Consider the following 13982-nt stretch of genomic DNA (forward strand, 5'->3'; position numbering starts at 1 on the left):
GACACTGACAGTGGATGTTATGGATGTGTCAACGTGTCAAGCTCAGCTGGAAATGAGAATGATGTCCTTTGATTTCTGAAACAGGTGCAGTACTTCTTCAAGATTCTGGACAACTGAGAGCTCCCACCCTCAAAGCAGAAGGCACGGGCACAGAGCAGTGTTCATTCATTTATTTGTCCAATATGTCAACCTGACTGAAATACAAGATCAACAAGAGCACTGTACTCCTGGCAAGTATTACATGTTAGAACATAGAGTTTTGCACTTTAGACAACATTTAACACCATTCTATGGGGTACTGCATTGCTTTTATAAAGTTTAAAATAAAGATTTATTTTCAAACATGTGACTTTGGTTTATTTCATACATTACACTTCCTTGCAGAAAAAATAAAATTGTACAACTGCATAAATATAAAATTCATCCACCATGAAAATGGTTAAAACATTCAATAAAGACATTAGCACCACAGTGTGCGATGCCTCCAGAAGGAAAAAAAAGAAAAAAGAAAATATACAAAGCAAAGAGTTGTGCCTATCACTGAGGACAGCAATAGCCTGACCCAGGTCTCTCGCAGACACACTGGAGGATGAGGGAAAAGGTGGAGAGAGAGACAGCATTCGCTACAGAGCACAGTACACAGTCATCTATTCTCTTTAATCTCACTTAAGTTAGTTTAGCCTGCCACCCCTCCAAAGAAAACATCCTAACACCACAGAAAAGTCAGAAGCCTTATGGAGTGCTGTTGAATAGAGTCTCACAGGTGGGCCTTTCTTTTCAAAGGAACAAAATAATGAGAAGTATCATGCCAGTTCTAGTCCCATTGAGTATTTACACCTTGGACAGCAGAAGTCTTTGCTCACAAGAAGTAGAAAACAGATACGATACATGGCTTGAAAAATGACCAGAGTATGCACCTATAGTACTGTACACTAAATAAAATACACAAGGCAGCAATACTTAGGGGCCAGAAACACTGCTTACTACAAGTCAGTTATGGAATTATAATTTACAGTAAAAATGGGCATGTCCCAAGGCTCAATTCTGTTTTCTTTTGTCATTTACAGTAGAATAAATATTTGTCGCTATTGCTACACTTGGTTTACATTCTAACCTAGTAAATGCAGAAAGCTAGTGTAAAGCATATAGATTACGTGTAGGTCCCATACGTATGACAGTTTGTTCAAGACTAGTAGGTTTTCTTTTTTGTTCTTTTTTTTTTTTTAAACCTTTTTTAAATGGCTAGGAGGAAGAGGGGGGGAGAGAGAGTTGTGCTTACAATCAGCTGCTTCTTATGTCAAATTTAATATCAAAGCGTCCCTGGAAGCGGTCTTTGTCGCTGTACTGGATGTTCTGCCCATAGGCCCTGCATTCCACACGCACTTCCACGTCGTAGGTCAGGTTGGTGAACTGCACTGCCACCAGTGGCTGCAGGTAGTGCGGCTGCAGGAGCTTGCCATAGTACGGGTAGTACTGCAGGGCAAAGCCCGGGTAACCACCCATGCCGTAGTACTCCACTGCGCCGACCTTGTCCGAGTCCTCTTCCCTCTGAGATGAGAAAAAGAGCAAATGATGAAAACGCCCATTTTGTAGCTGTGCTCTCTCACACTGGCTGGTTTATTTTATCAGTACTGTGCCCCCTCTCTGGTGACCGCTGCTCCTCGCATCCACAGCCTCACCAAGACCGCTCCAACCCGAAGGGCACCAGGGTGCTGCCTACCCACCAGCTCCCAAGCTGTGCCTCCCAGCACGCACAGCCAGGAAGAGCATTTTTTTTTTACAATTTGTTTATTTAAAAACCTCACACAACCATTTCTTTGTACATTCAGAAGTCAGCACAGCTTCTTGTGTGACCACTGTCTTCAGTTAAACAAAACAAAAAAGCCTCTGCTCCTTTTCAGCAGCTTTAGCATCCTAAGTAAATATCTCTTCACCAGAGCAGTTTCCCAGCCATCCTTGCTAAGAACTGCAGTACAACTCTCTGCAGCCCTACAGCCACTTCTGGCCTCACCCTCTTGGTGAGGGCACTGCTGTTGTTCATCACCAAGGGCACTTGAGAAGCTCCCACTACTGAGGAAAGAGCTCCCATGAGAGAGCCACCCCAACCACCTGCTGAAGGGCAGCAGGAGGCAGTTACTATTGGACAAAGACTCTGCCTGCAGTTCCCCACTTCTCCATTGTTATATCTCACTTACCTTAGCAACACAGTGGACAGGGATGAGATAGGGGTTGTATTTTCCTGCAAGACCTCCAGGGAGGCTCTCATTTTCTGGTGCCTGGAAGAAACCCACAAGAGTGCCACGTTAACACACTGGATGATGCATCCGCACAGACTGGGGTACCTGCGCAGCAGCAGAGCTCGGTGGCACCAAACCACAGCCAACAGGAATCCCTTTGGCTCAGCCCCTGAGGCCACAGCCATCACTGGCGGTTCTTGGGACAGGCAGGCAGAGTGACACAACTGTGAGCACTGCAGTGCACCCAAGTACAGCTGCTATCTACTCCTACAGACACTTTCATTTCACGGAGTCACTGAAGAAAGCGTCTCCTGTTTGCTTGTGCAAATGTCACCCAGTGGCAGAAGGAGATGCAGTGCTGGGAGATTTGCCAACCCAACCACCAGGTGAATGCAGTCAGGACTGGAAACACACAGCAAAGAATGACGGAGGTGGTCACACCCTGACAATGTTGCTGAATTTTGACATCACCCATGTGGAAGGACTCCAGAAAAGCTGGCAGTGCCAGCTCTGTGTGCAGAGCTCAGATCAGCCTGGCAAACACCATTCCCTATACGCAAGCTGTAGGGCTTCTGCCAAAGCATGGAATAGAGGAACAAATGAACACCGCCTCAGATACACACACTTTAAGTCACACTGCACCCAGACCCTGCTCTTCAATACACACCAAACCCTCCTCTTCCTCAATCACACTGTGCATCTTCACAGCACCCTGCAATTGCCACAGCACAGGAAATTCCTGCACACAGTTTCCACCTGGGATCAGATGATTCAAGATCCAACTGATCTCCTGCAGCACAGGACAGCCTTCCTTTTGTAGACAAGTTTGCCTCCAACCACATTAGTGAGCCAGCCTTTCCCCCTCCTCTCAACTATGCCTACTGATGGTGATGCAGGCTGCCTGATGTACCAGCGCGTGGCTTTCCATCCAGGAAATGGAGCGGTGTGCTGAGAACCTTGCCTCATTCAATAACTTGTACTCTGCCTCTGAGTTCTCGTAGAATTTATTGGCATCTCAATGGGCAGGGGAAAAAAATAAAGTAAAAGCAGTTCCTGCCCAGATTAACTTCCTTCAACAGCTGCCACAATCCTGTCTCTCAGTGCAGCACCAAGCACGGGGCAGAACAGCAGACACTCATGGTTTTTCTGAGTCTGCACTCAGTAACCCAGAGCTCATCTTGTCTTTCTTGCTGTGAGAGCTGTACCAAACTCCCAGATGTAGTTTACAGTTCATAGTCTAATACCTCATACAGCACTACTGCACTGAACTAAGTGGTTTCAGCAAGGCAGGCAGCTCTGCAGCACCTGGGGAAGGTGTCTGAGGCACAACACCACTGGCTGATCCTACTGCAGACACCATAGGTCTGGGACTGTCATGTAGCAGCACACAGGTAACATGGGTTTTTATCATTTAAAGAAAACACCTCACTGGAGTAATTCAGTTAGCAGGCTCTGTAAGTCACCAGAGTTGAGCAGGAGTCTGCACTATGACACTCACGGCTACTTGCTGTGAACCTGCCATATGCATTTTCTGTTGCTTTTTAATGAAACCATTTTTAAAGCCGGCCATACAGTGGTACCCACAGTCTCTCCTTTGCAGAACGGGCTTAATACTGATCTCTCTCTACAGAGACAGAAAAGCAGGCACAAGCTGAAAGACTTTTCCAGAACCACAGCAAATCCGCAGCCAGCTTCCTATCCTCATCAGTAGCTTCATTTAGAAAGGGAGGAGGTACTTGCCTTAGGTTTGAAGCCGATAATTCTGTTGAGCTTGACGAGAATGCATGGTTTGCCCTCCTTGTACCCAAAGGTGTTATCCTGTAGCCCCGAGCAGTTCTCCAGCCACTCACGTTTGAACTTACAGACCTTCTTCTGACCTTGGGCATCATTGTATGGTCCTCTCTCTTTGTAATCCGCAGGTGTGTCTACCATGGGGAGGAACGGAAGAACAATCACATGCAGTGCGACCCTCTTCTCATCAGGGACAGCCCTATTTCTGCATCCCTGTGCCCTCAGGATTCCCACTCGCCCACACGGGCAATACCACCTCCAACACCACCTCCTGGGCCTGCGGCACAGGCCTGTGCCCAGCTGCTCCTCCCCCTACACAGACTGATCATGGCCCCATGCGTCTGTGGGCTCTGTAACTGAGAGTTCTTATGGGCTACACGAGAGCAAACGTTGGCAATACAAGAGCACAGAGATTTTTCTGGTAACTTTTTGTAACCGAGGGATCCCCTCAGATTTTACATGCATGTGTTAACAGGTTATCATCTCACTGCCCTCTAGAATCTTCCAGATGTTTTGCAGAACTGCATCAACACTACTGACACAGTCCCCAGCAAAGTCACCAGTAAAACCTCCCATGGCTTTCATGGAAGTTGTAAGGTCAGTGCTATATGCTGTGGAGAATCAGCTGCAATCTTCTCCAAGAGAAATCTGCAAGTCCCCAGCCACATACCCTTTGCAATAAGCTTCTGGTACACTCCCAGCCAGATCCAGTCTGTCCAAACTCATCTTTAAATGAGCAGCTGACAGAACTGGAACCAAAGCCCACCAGTTAAAGTCTACCATGTGGTGCTCGTATGAGGAAAGGGACAGATGAAGACAGAAAATGCCACTACTGACCCTCATGTGCCAACAGACTCAACAGAGGCACTGGTCAGAACCCTCAATGTAGGAAATAACGAGGACTTACCTCCACAGTCCTGAAATACGATGTTGTCAGTCTGCTCACCAGCACTGTACTTGCTTAAGAACCCCTCCAGATTCTTCACATATGGGTCATAGCTTTTGGGATCGGAGACAGTAAAGGAAATTTCTGTCTTTTGTACCTGAGGGACTTGAGTCAGTCCTAAGGAAAACAAAATCAGGAAGAAAACATGAAGAGCTGCATGGCCTGTGGGCAGCACTACACACAGAAAGCACAAAGCAGTATTACTAATCTGTATTTTTCAGGCCTCACGACTCACAGAAAACAATTTAAGCTCACTAGAGGGGAGGTTCTGAAGGGCTCTTATCTCCAGTTTCCACCAAGAGTCTGGAATATTCGTCATTAGGTTTGCATCACTGCACAGATAAAAATCACAGCTCCAGAAGGAAGGCTACAAGTCAAAGTTTTCCTCCAGAAAAGCAGACAACTGCAGACCCCTGCCTCCTCGCCAACAACAGCAGGAAGCTGACTGCACCTGAGAGCAACCACACTGTGAGCTCCCAGGGACACTGGCTCCTACACATGCATACCTCACAGGGTGACCTGGAAAGCTGCAATGCTGTGAGTTGGGAAACACCACTCCACCAAGAGAGATGCTTCAAGGCCGTCCTATATCCTGGGCTGTCTGACTGGCTCCAGTTTTGACTTCAGGAGGACAAGTAGAAAAAGAATGCGTGGAATAGATAGAAGCAGTGTCCGTAGATGATGAAAAACACTCAGCCCTTTGTCTGTCAGTATGGGACTTGGAAATAGCTGCTCTTGTGTGAAGTTTAGGTCATGTTTTAATTGAATGCGCTGATGCATGGCTAACACTTAAATTTAAAGCAATGGGAACTAGAATTCATGCTGCCTTCGTGGTTGCCACTGTAATTACTCAGGTCTCAACTTTTGTTCAGTTTGCCATCTTCACTTTAGCAGGAACAAAAAAAAACAAGCAGGAGAGCAGTATTCCCTTTGACAGCTCAGAAGAGGTCTGTTGCCAACAAGTTTCTTCAGAGCAAGGCTCAGGCAGCTCAGCAGACTGGCCCCAGCTGGCAGCAGCTTGCGACTCCAGCCGTTTTCCTAAGGCCACTCTTGTGCTTCTGCTCAGCCACTGCTTGGCTAGCTCACCGCTCCCCTACCCACTGAGATGGAGTTTGTAACCTGGGACAAAGATGAGCTTTGTTCCCTCTGAAGGCAGCTCCTGGTGGCTGAAGATAGTGAGACACCTGGAGAGCAGCTTGCAATTTCAGGTTTTATTCCAAGAAGCAGCTTTGCCCACTCCAAGCTCCCTTTGGTACAAACTGCCCATGCTCAGCATTACATATTCAGAAGCAATTCACCATTCCATCAGCAGAATTACGTTGCACCCTTCAAAGTCAGTGGAGCTTTCAACCTCTTTTCAAGCAACTCCTTGCTTTCCTGTCCTACCAATGGTTACAGATGCATAAAATAAGTTGGGTTTGGTTTTAGTAAAGGACTTCAACCTATCCCGGCAACTCTCCTCACGTTACTGATCCACCAGGAAGCAGTGAGTGTGGAGTTACTCAAAATGACTCACTGGGCCTGCCTCTTCCAGAGTTCAAGTTACAGTTATCAGTTGAGTGAGTAAATATAATACTGAGGAAAGCTTGGCCAGGCTTGCTAAGTTTTGCTCAGGCCATTGGGCTGTTAGCTCACTCAGACCTGCTAGCAGCAAGGAAGTCCCCACTTGCTTTTTATCGCACCCACAGCCACCCAGGCAGGCACAGTGAGGGTGAAGGGCAGAGCGAGCCCTGCAGCCCCCATGAAAGCCCCGAGCTTGCTGCCAGGAGAGCCCAGCACCAATCCTCCAGCCACCCACAAGACCTGGAGAACAGGCTCCCAGTCCATCCTGCAAACCTTTGCAGAGCAGCACCAGAGTCCAAGCAGCACCTCGTGCAGCTGCTCCAAGAGAAAGCTCTTCCTGACCACAGCCATCAGCCACAGCAAAGCTTGGCTGCCCTCAGCCCAGCACATGCTTTGGTGGCACAGGGGCTCGCTTTGTTCGAGACAAGAACAAAGTAGGGATCAGCTTTTCCACTTTGGAGACAAACAAGTGAACCTATGAGAAGACAAAAGGTGCTCGATGCTGACTGAAAACCTATCAGTGGTTTCCACCACAACTTCCGTACTCACACGCACGTGACTGACTGCACGCACAGCCCTAAGCACAGGCCTATCATTTATTTCCTTGTTTTGAGCATGAACATACAGATGGCACAGAAGGAATAACAAAAGCTTCAGTACCGTTACCAGAGTGGCACCATAGGTAAACCTTTCCTGAGCAACTTTGTTTAATGCTGATTTGCTAAGACAAGAGGGGGAACCCTCTCTAAAACGTTGTGATCTTTCTGAAAGCTTCTCATCCCTACAGGGAGAACTGAAACAAGCATCAGGGTGCGGACTGAATCGTCCCAGTGCTACTTGCCAGGGGTTGGTGGGCAATAAGGAAGTTCAAGGCTGCATAAGGCTCTCAGGGACTTGTGCTCATGAGGAAGCCATTCATCAACAAACTCTGGGAGACAGAAATGAAGCCTTGCATGTTCCCACGGCCAGAAGTCCAAACAAAACTCTCTCCATTTTCAAATTACGTGTGCCACAGGTCACCTCGTGTCATTACCAGTCATGTCTGGTGATGCTGCTCATAACATGGAAGAATCAAGGCACTCACTTCCAGGAAAACAGAGACAAAACCACTTTTGATTCTGACATACTATTTCTGTAATTGCCTTGCAGAGTGCATTGCGAGGCAGTAAGATCACTGTTTTCACTTGACTGACACTGTCTGCACAAGAGACAAATGGTGCCTCACCTCAGTAACAGAAACCATTGAAAGGTTGTATCTAATTCCAAATGTGCTAAAGTATCTCAAACCAGACAAGTCTGACAAGCCCCTAATTCTTTTTCCAGACACAGTTCCACTCCCAGAATACTGCCGCAGATTACAAGTGCACTTAATCCATTTCATTTCCAACTGAACGTTCCGTGTTCTAGCATTCTAAGCTCCAGGAGCACCACTTGAGAAAAAGCACTGTCCTGAAGGTGAAGGAGAAGAAACTAGAAGCAGTAGGTCAGGGCTGTTAGTAGCAGCGGTTGTGCAAGCCTGCAGGAACTACAGTTGCTTCATCATGCAGTGCTCATTTCCCAGCACCGTGGTTCAGAATAAGTTTAAACACTACTTGGGTGACACAGATGACAAATTTAGCAACCACTACACCAATCCTACTTCACACCCCACACACTAAGTGAGGGTGGGCTTTCAAAGTCTCCATGCTAACTGATGCCCTTCCAAACTCTAACTCACCCTCTATCTTGTCCCAGAAGTGCAAGAAAGCAGGTGCAAGTTTTCTAGAAATGCAGTAAATCTGCTTGGCTTGGAGGAGGCAGACGGTGTCCCTAGAGCTTGAGATTCAGATGTTTTTCATGCTTAGGTGCTGAGATAAGAGACAGAAGCAGAAGTGTGAGTCAACAGGAGGTGGTACAGGCCTCTTGGGGCTTTCCTATCACCCTGGCTTCCATCTCCCCGCTGCTATCAGAGCAGAATAAACCAAATGGAGAACACACAGCAGAGCAGCCCTTCCCAGCAGATGCTGCCCAGGCAACATTTAACACAGCAGAGACATGAGCTCTCCCAATTAGAAAAGGCCACCTCCTTTTTGCCACCACTTCAAAGCACACGTAGCACTGTCTGCAAGGCACACCATGGTCCGCAGGAGCACCACGAGATGGCAGGATACACAGCCCCATTTCCATTGGGGAAGAAGAAAAAATGGACTTCAACACAGAATATTAAACCTTCATTTTTTGAAGAGGCTCTTCCCTGCCAGCAGGGCGAGCGCTGTGGCTAAAGCAGAGTCCGAGGCACAGCACGCATGGAAGCCTACTGTGCCTACTGCTACAGCAGCAAGGCTGGACAAAAGGTGACCACACTGCCCCTTTTCTCCCAGCCCAGGGAGAAAGAGCAAAAAGCACCATGGAAGGTATGGCAGTAAGCTGCCCTAAAGCTGCATCACATCCCCGTTGTGCTTAGCACACAAATCAATTAGCATACAAATGACATTTGGCTACAAAGAGCACTTTAAGGCCATATTCCCACATCAGTAACTTGAGGAAACATCCTGTATCTTCTGCTGCTGTTTGGAACCTTTCATACTGCAGAACTAGAAGGACATTATAGCAGCCTCTACAGCACTTCCTCCTGTAAACCTTGAAGGAGAGTCAAGTATTCACTCTTCCCAACCACATGGGATCACAAAATGGTCTTGCTCAAGGACAAAGGATTTAACAGGCACAAAATCAGGTTTTCCAGCTTTCCAGGACATCTGGGACCTATCAAGCTGCCACTATACGTACTCTGCTTGCAACTCCCCCTACAAGAACCAGGAACTAGAATTGCATAACACTTTTTTAAACATAGTTCATAGGCTGCAGGGCTGTCAGTTCATGGAAAATTAGTTAGATGCTCACCATGTGAGTGAACACGTGCTAATTGCCAGAGGTGCAGTTCTGTTAGCAGTACAGGGAGCCCTCTGCATACTACAGGAACACAGTGATTACTGTCTGCCCACAGCATCCCCTGCACCCCACTACAAGCTCAGTCTCTATGAAAGCTTTATGATGTATTGTGGTCTAAGAGGTGCCATGCTGCAGAACAAGGAACAGACACCACAGTAAGAGCCACCCTTCACCTGTCCACACGTGGAGAAAAACATCAGATGACGCCCTGCGAAGGGCTGTGTTGTGTGCATATGCCATTACAGCTGTTCTTTAAACCTTCTCTATTGGGCTGCATGCTGCCATTTGTTCACTGTTGGATTCTCTTATACTGCTTGATTTCAGTCCCAAAGCCCATTTCAAACTCAGAAAATCCCTTAGAACCTTTTTATTTCTTCCTTTTTCAATTTCTATAGTACACACTAAGCCAGCATCCTGAAATTCATTTCCCTTTATTTGTTACGAGAAGATAAAGCTCAGTGGTGCAGTAGGCAATTAAAAGACAAATAACATCCTGCAGGCTGAAATCTTGCAAAGAAATTTTACTACAGAGTTGCTCTGCAATTAGCTCTGCCTAACAGCAGTTTGTGATCCTAACAGTTTACCTAGAATGAGTAATTAGGTGACACCGGACTAAGCAGCAAGACTGTCTGGATGTGACCCAAGATCCACTTTTCTGCTCATTATTTCATGCCTGGGCTTCAACTGAGGAAAACCACATTTAAGAAATATCTATTCCCCATTAGCCATGTTTGTCTTTCAAATGCAGACAACAGCTCTGGTCAGTGTCAGCAGCATGGAGTCCTTACCGCCAGCATCACGGCCTGATGCAGAGGTGGGAACAGCCAGCATCAGCACTGACAGCAGCGCTTATCCCAGCCATTCCAGTACCTTAAGAACTGCCACACGCTGACAGCAGTTCCTTTCTCTGTTCTGAAAGTGATGGTGGAAAAGCAGTTATCCAAAAGAGACAATTCTCTGCCGAGATACCAGCACTGTCTGGTGAGGCAGCACTCCCTGCGTTGTTGGAGCAGGGAATGGCTGCAGAACAGCCCCGCAGACAGCAGCACTGTAAGACGCCGTGTGACACCAGAGCCAGCTTCTGCAGCCACAAGCCATCAGCCTCACAATTGTCACTTAAATACCACCGTTATTAAAAGCTGTTTTACAGAGCAACTGGAGACAGATCGTTACCATACCCAGTGCCAAGCAGCCTCAAGGTCACCCGCGATACAGGAAGGCAGCAGTTGCGCAGCTCCCCCCACGTGCAGAGCTGCCGCAGGAGGCAGCAGGCAGACAGGGACCCTGCGGCAGCGGGCACAGAAGGCAGGCTGGGCACAACTCAAGCAGATACCTGCATTTCTGGCAGATCCCTGCTTGATCTAGCAGAGAAAAGCTGTGCATCGGGAGACACCAGACTCACCTCTGATCCTCCCACTGCACATTCGCTGCTGCAGTTACCTCCCGGAGCTCACAACTTAGCATTAAGCAATGCGATTCACTAAGCACATCCAGAACTGGGACTTCCTCCCCTTTCTCCTTGTGCACCCCACTTTCACTGACAAGCATTTTACTTTGTCCCCCCATTTTCCCCATGGGAACATAGTGGCTATGAAAGAATCTGAACCCAAGCTCTTTGCGCAGCTCATTCCCAAGTGAAGTCTGAACCTCACCCCACTGCTTCAGTTTAAGGGGAGAGCATTAATCCAGGTTCAGGCTTCTCTCAGACAGGAAGAAAGCCTAATGTGCTGCAAGCCTGAGCTCTAACAGGACTTTCTTTTAGCACCAGTGCTGCTCACAGAAGGCCTGGAACATACCCATCCCCTAGCAATATGCACTGCAGCAAGGAGATGCTGTTTTCATCCTCCTCCCTGAGGTGAGTAATTGAAGTGCCCCCAGAACAGTCTGCACCAGCCATCACTTTCCTCCATCCAGTTACCTGGGGGTGCCACACGGTCCTGGTACTTGGGTTCAAATTCACTGACGGTGAGCAACATCACTTGGATGGTCCCAATGAAAATCCCTGCCAGGCAGCCATAGAAGATGACATAGAAGAGGAGGATCTTAACTGCAAGAGAAGAACAGAAAGATGAATAAAGCCCCAAGACTCTCAGTACTCTGAAGCACAAAGGTTAAATTGTGTTCTTCTCTATTTCCATGGATCCCTCAGCTAAGCAATGCCACCACAAGGTGACAGGCTTTGGTGGGACGCAAGCCCAGCACAGAGAAAACATGCTGCACACAGTAGGTTTCTGAAGGACGCTCATTCCACATTTCTCCAAGCCTCAAAGCTGCTTCCAGGGAATCTTAAAGAGCTATTAGATTCTGGTTTATGAGCACTGGTAAAGTCTGACCTTCTCTAGTAATACAGTATCTGGCTTCTATCCAAGAACAGGAGCAGGAATTGGGCACAAATAATCACTGATGCTCCATCTCAAGTGTAGGGAAGGACTTACATGCATCAAAGCACTCCGTATTTGCCAATCACTTGCATCTATACAGGCAGTTCAGCACTGCCAATTCCAATTAAAAAGAATTCTTTAATAATGACAGACTGAATTCAGTTTTGGTCTGAACAGAGACAACTAAAATAACCTCGGACACAGCGCAGCTCATACTCTGGGTATCGGTTACTGGTTTACAGAGATTATCTCAACTGATTAACTGCACGGTAACATGCCGTACTAGGCATCACCAGGATAAGCCAGCCCATGCCAAGCAACTGTATGCTAATGGGGCCGCAGGGACAAGCCAGGCAGTGCAGCAGACGCTGAGCACTTGATCCCAGTGCCCTGACCTTGCTGCAGGCCAGGGAGAAGAGAGGCCTGTTTGGAGGCCTCAAGGTGAGCAGATACAAGGGCAAGGGAGGATGCAGCAGGTGAAAGTATTCCTCCTCTCCTGGGCCCCAGCACAAAAGCCTCCATCAACTGAGAAGCCTCTTGATTAACACAGCTGTCTCTGGCTGGTTGTTCCTCATCTGCTAAGGAACCAGGACCAGGGGGTACTGCCAGCAATGGAGGCTGAGGGATGCGGTGAGCAGGCACTCCATTCTCTTGTCCTCCTGGTGCGTACCACAGCCAGGGCTGGTGGGCAGAGCTCGGTGCAACAGCGCGGTTCTCCACGAGTTAAAAAACACTCTTTGGTATCCAGGCAGCGTAAAGCCAGTGGCTGTGACGTCAGAAGCATTTGGAAATTTTTTCCAGAGCACGGTCATAGGAGGTGCTGTTGTAACAAACCAAACACTAACGCCGTTGTCTGCAGCGTAAAGATGCCTTTGAGCACTGTAACATCAAAAGGCCGGTGCTGGGAGGTAGCACATTTAATCAGCTTCCCAGGCAGGATGCTCTTAGCACCAAAGGCACCTTAAAGGTCAAGCTTTCAAAAAACACACAGGTCCGGGCCCAAGCACGCGGCACCGTATGAGAAAGCGGCCCGCAACAGGTCGGCAGGTCCCTGGGCATAGGGCCAGCAGCTCAAGGAGTGACCCTGAAGCGGACACGGGCACCTGGGGGACAACACAGGCGTGCCGCAGGGAAGGCACGGGCAGCGCTACCCAACATCACGCTGCCCGCAGCCGCTGCCAGGTTGCGGCACCCGCGTCGCGTGCGCACGGAAAGCGGCAAAACCCTCTTTAAGGGTCTTAAGGGCCACTCGTGCGGCGCCGCAAGAAGCCGCCTCTCCGTCCTCGCGGGCGCGGAAACGGACAGCCGCTTTCTCGCGGCGAGGCGCAGGCAGCTCGGCGTCCTTTCTCCGGGGAAGGATAGAGCGGAAGAAGCGGGGCGCAGCCGGGAGGCCGCCCGCCCGCCGCGGCGATGCCGGAGAAGGCGCCCCAAGGACGAGGCGCCCTCGCCAAGGTCGGCCCACCCCGCCCCGCCCCACCCCACCTGCACGCCCGCCCCGCCGCGGTAGGCGCGCAGCCCCCGGCCCCGCCGCAACCCCGCCGCAGGGGAGGGAGGCGTGGCGCTCCGCGCTGCAGTGCCCGCCGCCCCCAGCCCCGCACTCACACCAGCTGCCCCCGGTGCGGCCCAGCAGCTCCTTCTTCTCCGAGTTCCAGATGAACTTCTTCCAATTGCCGTCGCCGTCCTTGGCCTTCCCGCGGGCCATGGTGAGCGGGCGGGGGGCGGCGGGAGAGAATGAACGTCGGATCGGACGGGCCCCGGCCGGTACTCCGCGCCCCGGGCTCGAGGAGGCGTGGGTGCTCCCGCCCGCGCTGAGGGGCGGCCGGCGGCGCTGGCCCGGCGGGGGACGCTACCGCGAGCTGCGGCGGCGACGGGCGAAGCAGAAGCGAGCTGAGCCCACCGGGCACGGAGCGGCCGCGCTCCCCGCCCGCCGCGCCCCTTCATATACGCCGCCGGCTCCCGCCCCCCCGGCGGCGCGGCCAATGGGAGCCGGCGGTGGGGCGCGAGGGCGGGGCACGAGGCGGGCCGGGCGGTGCCCGGCGGGCGGAGTCGGGCTCGTGAAGGGCTCGTGCGGAGCTCGCGCCCGCGCTGGCGGGCGCGCGCGCAGGTGTGGCGCCGCGAACGGGTAGCGGCCTCGCG

At 50.1% G+C, this 13982-nt stretch overlaps 2 protein-coding genes across 5 annotated transcripts in view; one reads left to right on the forward strand and one right to left on the reverse strand.

Moving 5' to 3' along the window:
• The window catches only part of NME7 (NME/NM23 family member 7), a 91204-nt gene extending 90860 nt beyond the window's left edge, over positions 1-344 (forward strand). For all 4 annotated transcript variants that reach the window (XM_042809543.1, XM_042809540.1, XM_042809542.1 and 1 more), the window contains one exon: positions 85-344. In XM_042809543.1, coding sequence (XP_042665477.1) covers positions 85-117 — 33 coding nt within the window. In that variant the 3' untranslated portion in view covers positions 118-344. The remainder of the gene's footprint in view (positions 1-84) is intronic.
• On the reverse strand, positions 156-13618 carry ATP1B1 (ATPase Na+/K+ transporting subunit beta 1). The gene is made up of 6 exons (XM_042809547.1): positions 13449-13618; positions 11384-11512; positions 4936-5091; positions 3978-4162; positions 2196-2276; positions 156-1548 (listed from the first exon to the last, which is right to left on the reverse strand). Exons 1-6 carry the CDS (start codon positions 13546-13548, stop codon positions 1282-1284), a joined length of 918 nt encoding a protein of 305 aa, XP_042665481.1. The 5' UTR covers positions 13549-13618; the 3' UTR covers positions 156-1281.
• Between the last annotated feature and the right edge of the window lie 364 nt (positions 13619-13982).

Source organism: Centrocercus urophasianus, unplaced genomic scaffold (genome assembly GCF_019232065.1).
Source record: "Centrocercus urophasianus isolate 14NV4802_14NV808 unplaced genomic scaffold, USGS_Curo_1.0 seq_12, whole genome shotgun sequence".
NCBI lineage: Eukaryota > Metazoa > Chordata > Aves > Galliformes > Phasianidae > Centrocercus > Centrocercus urophasianus.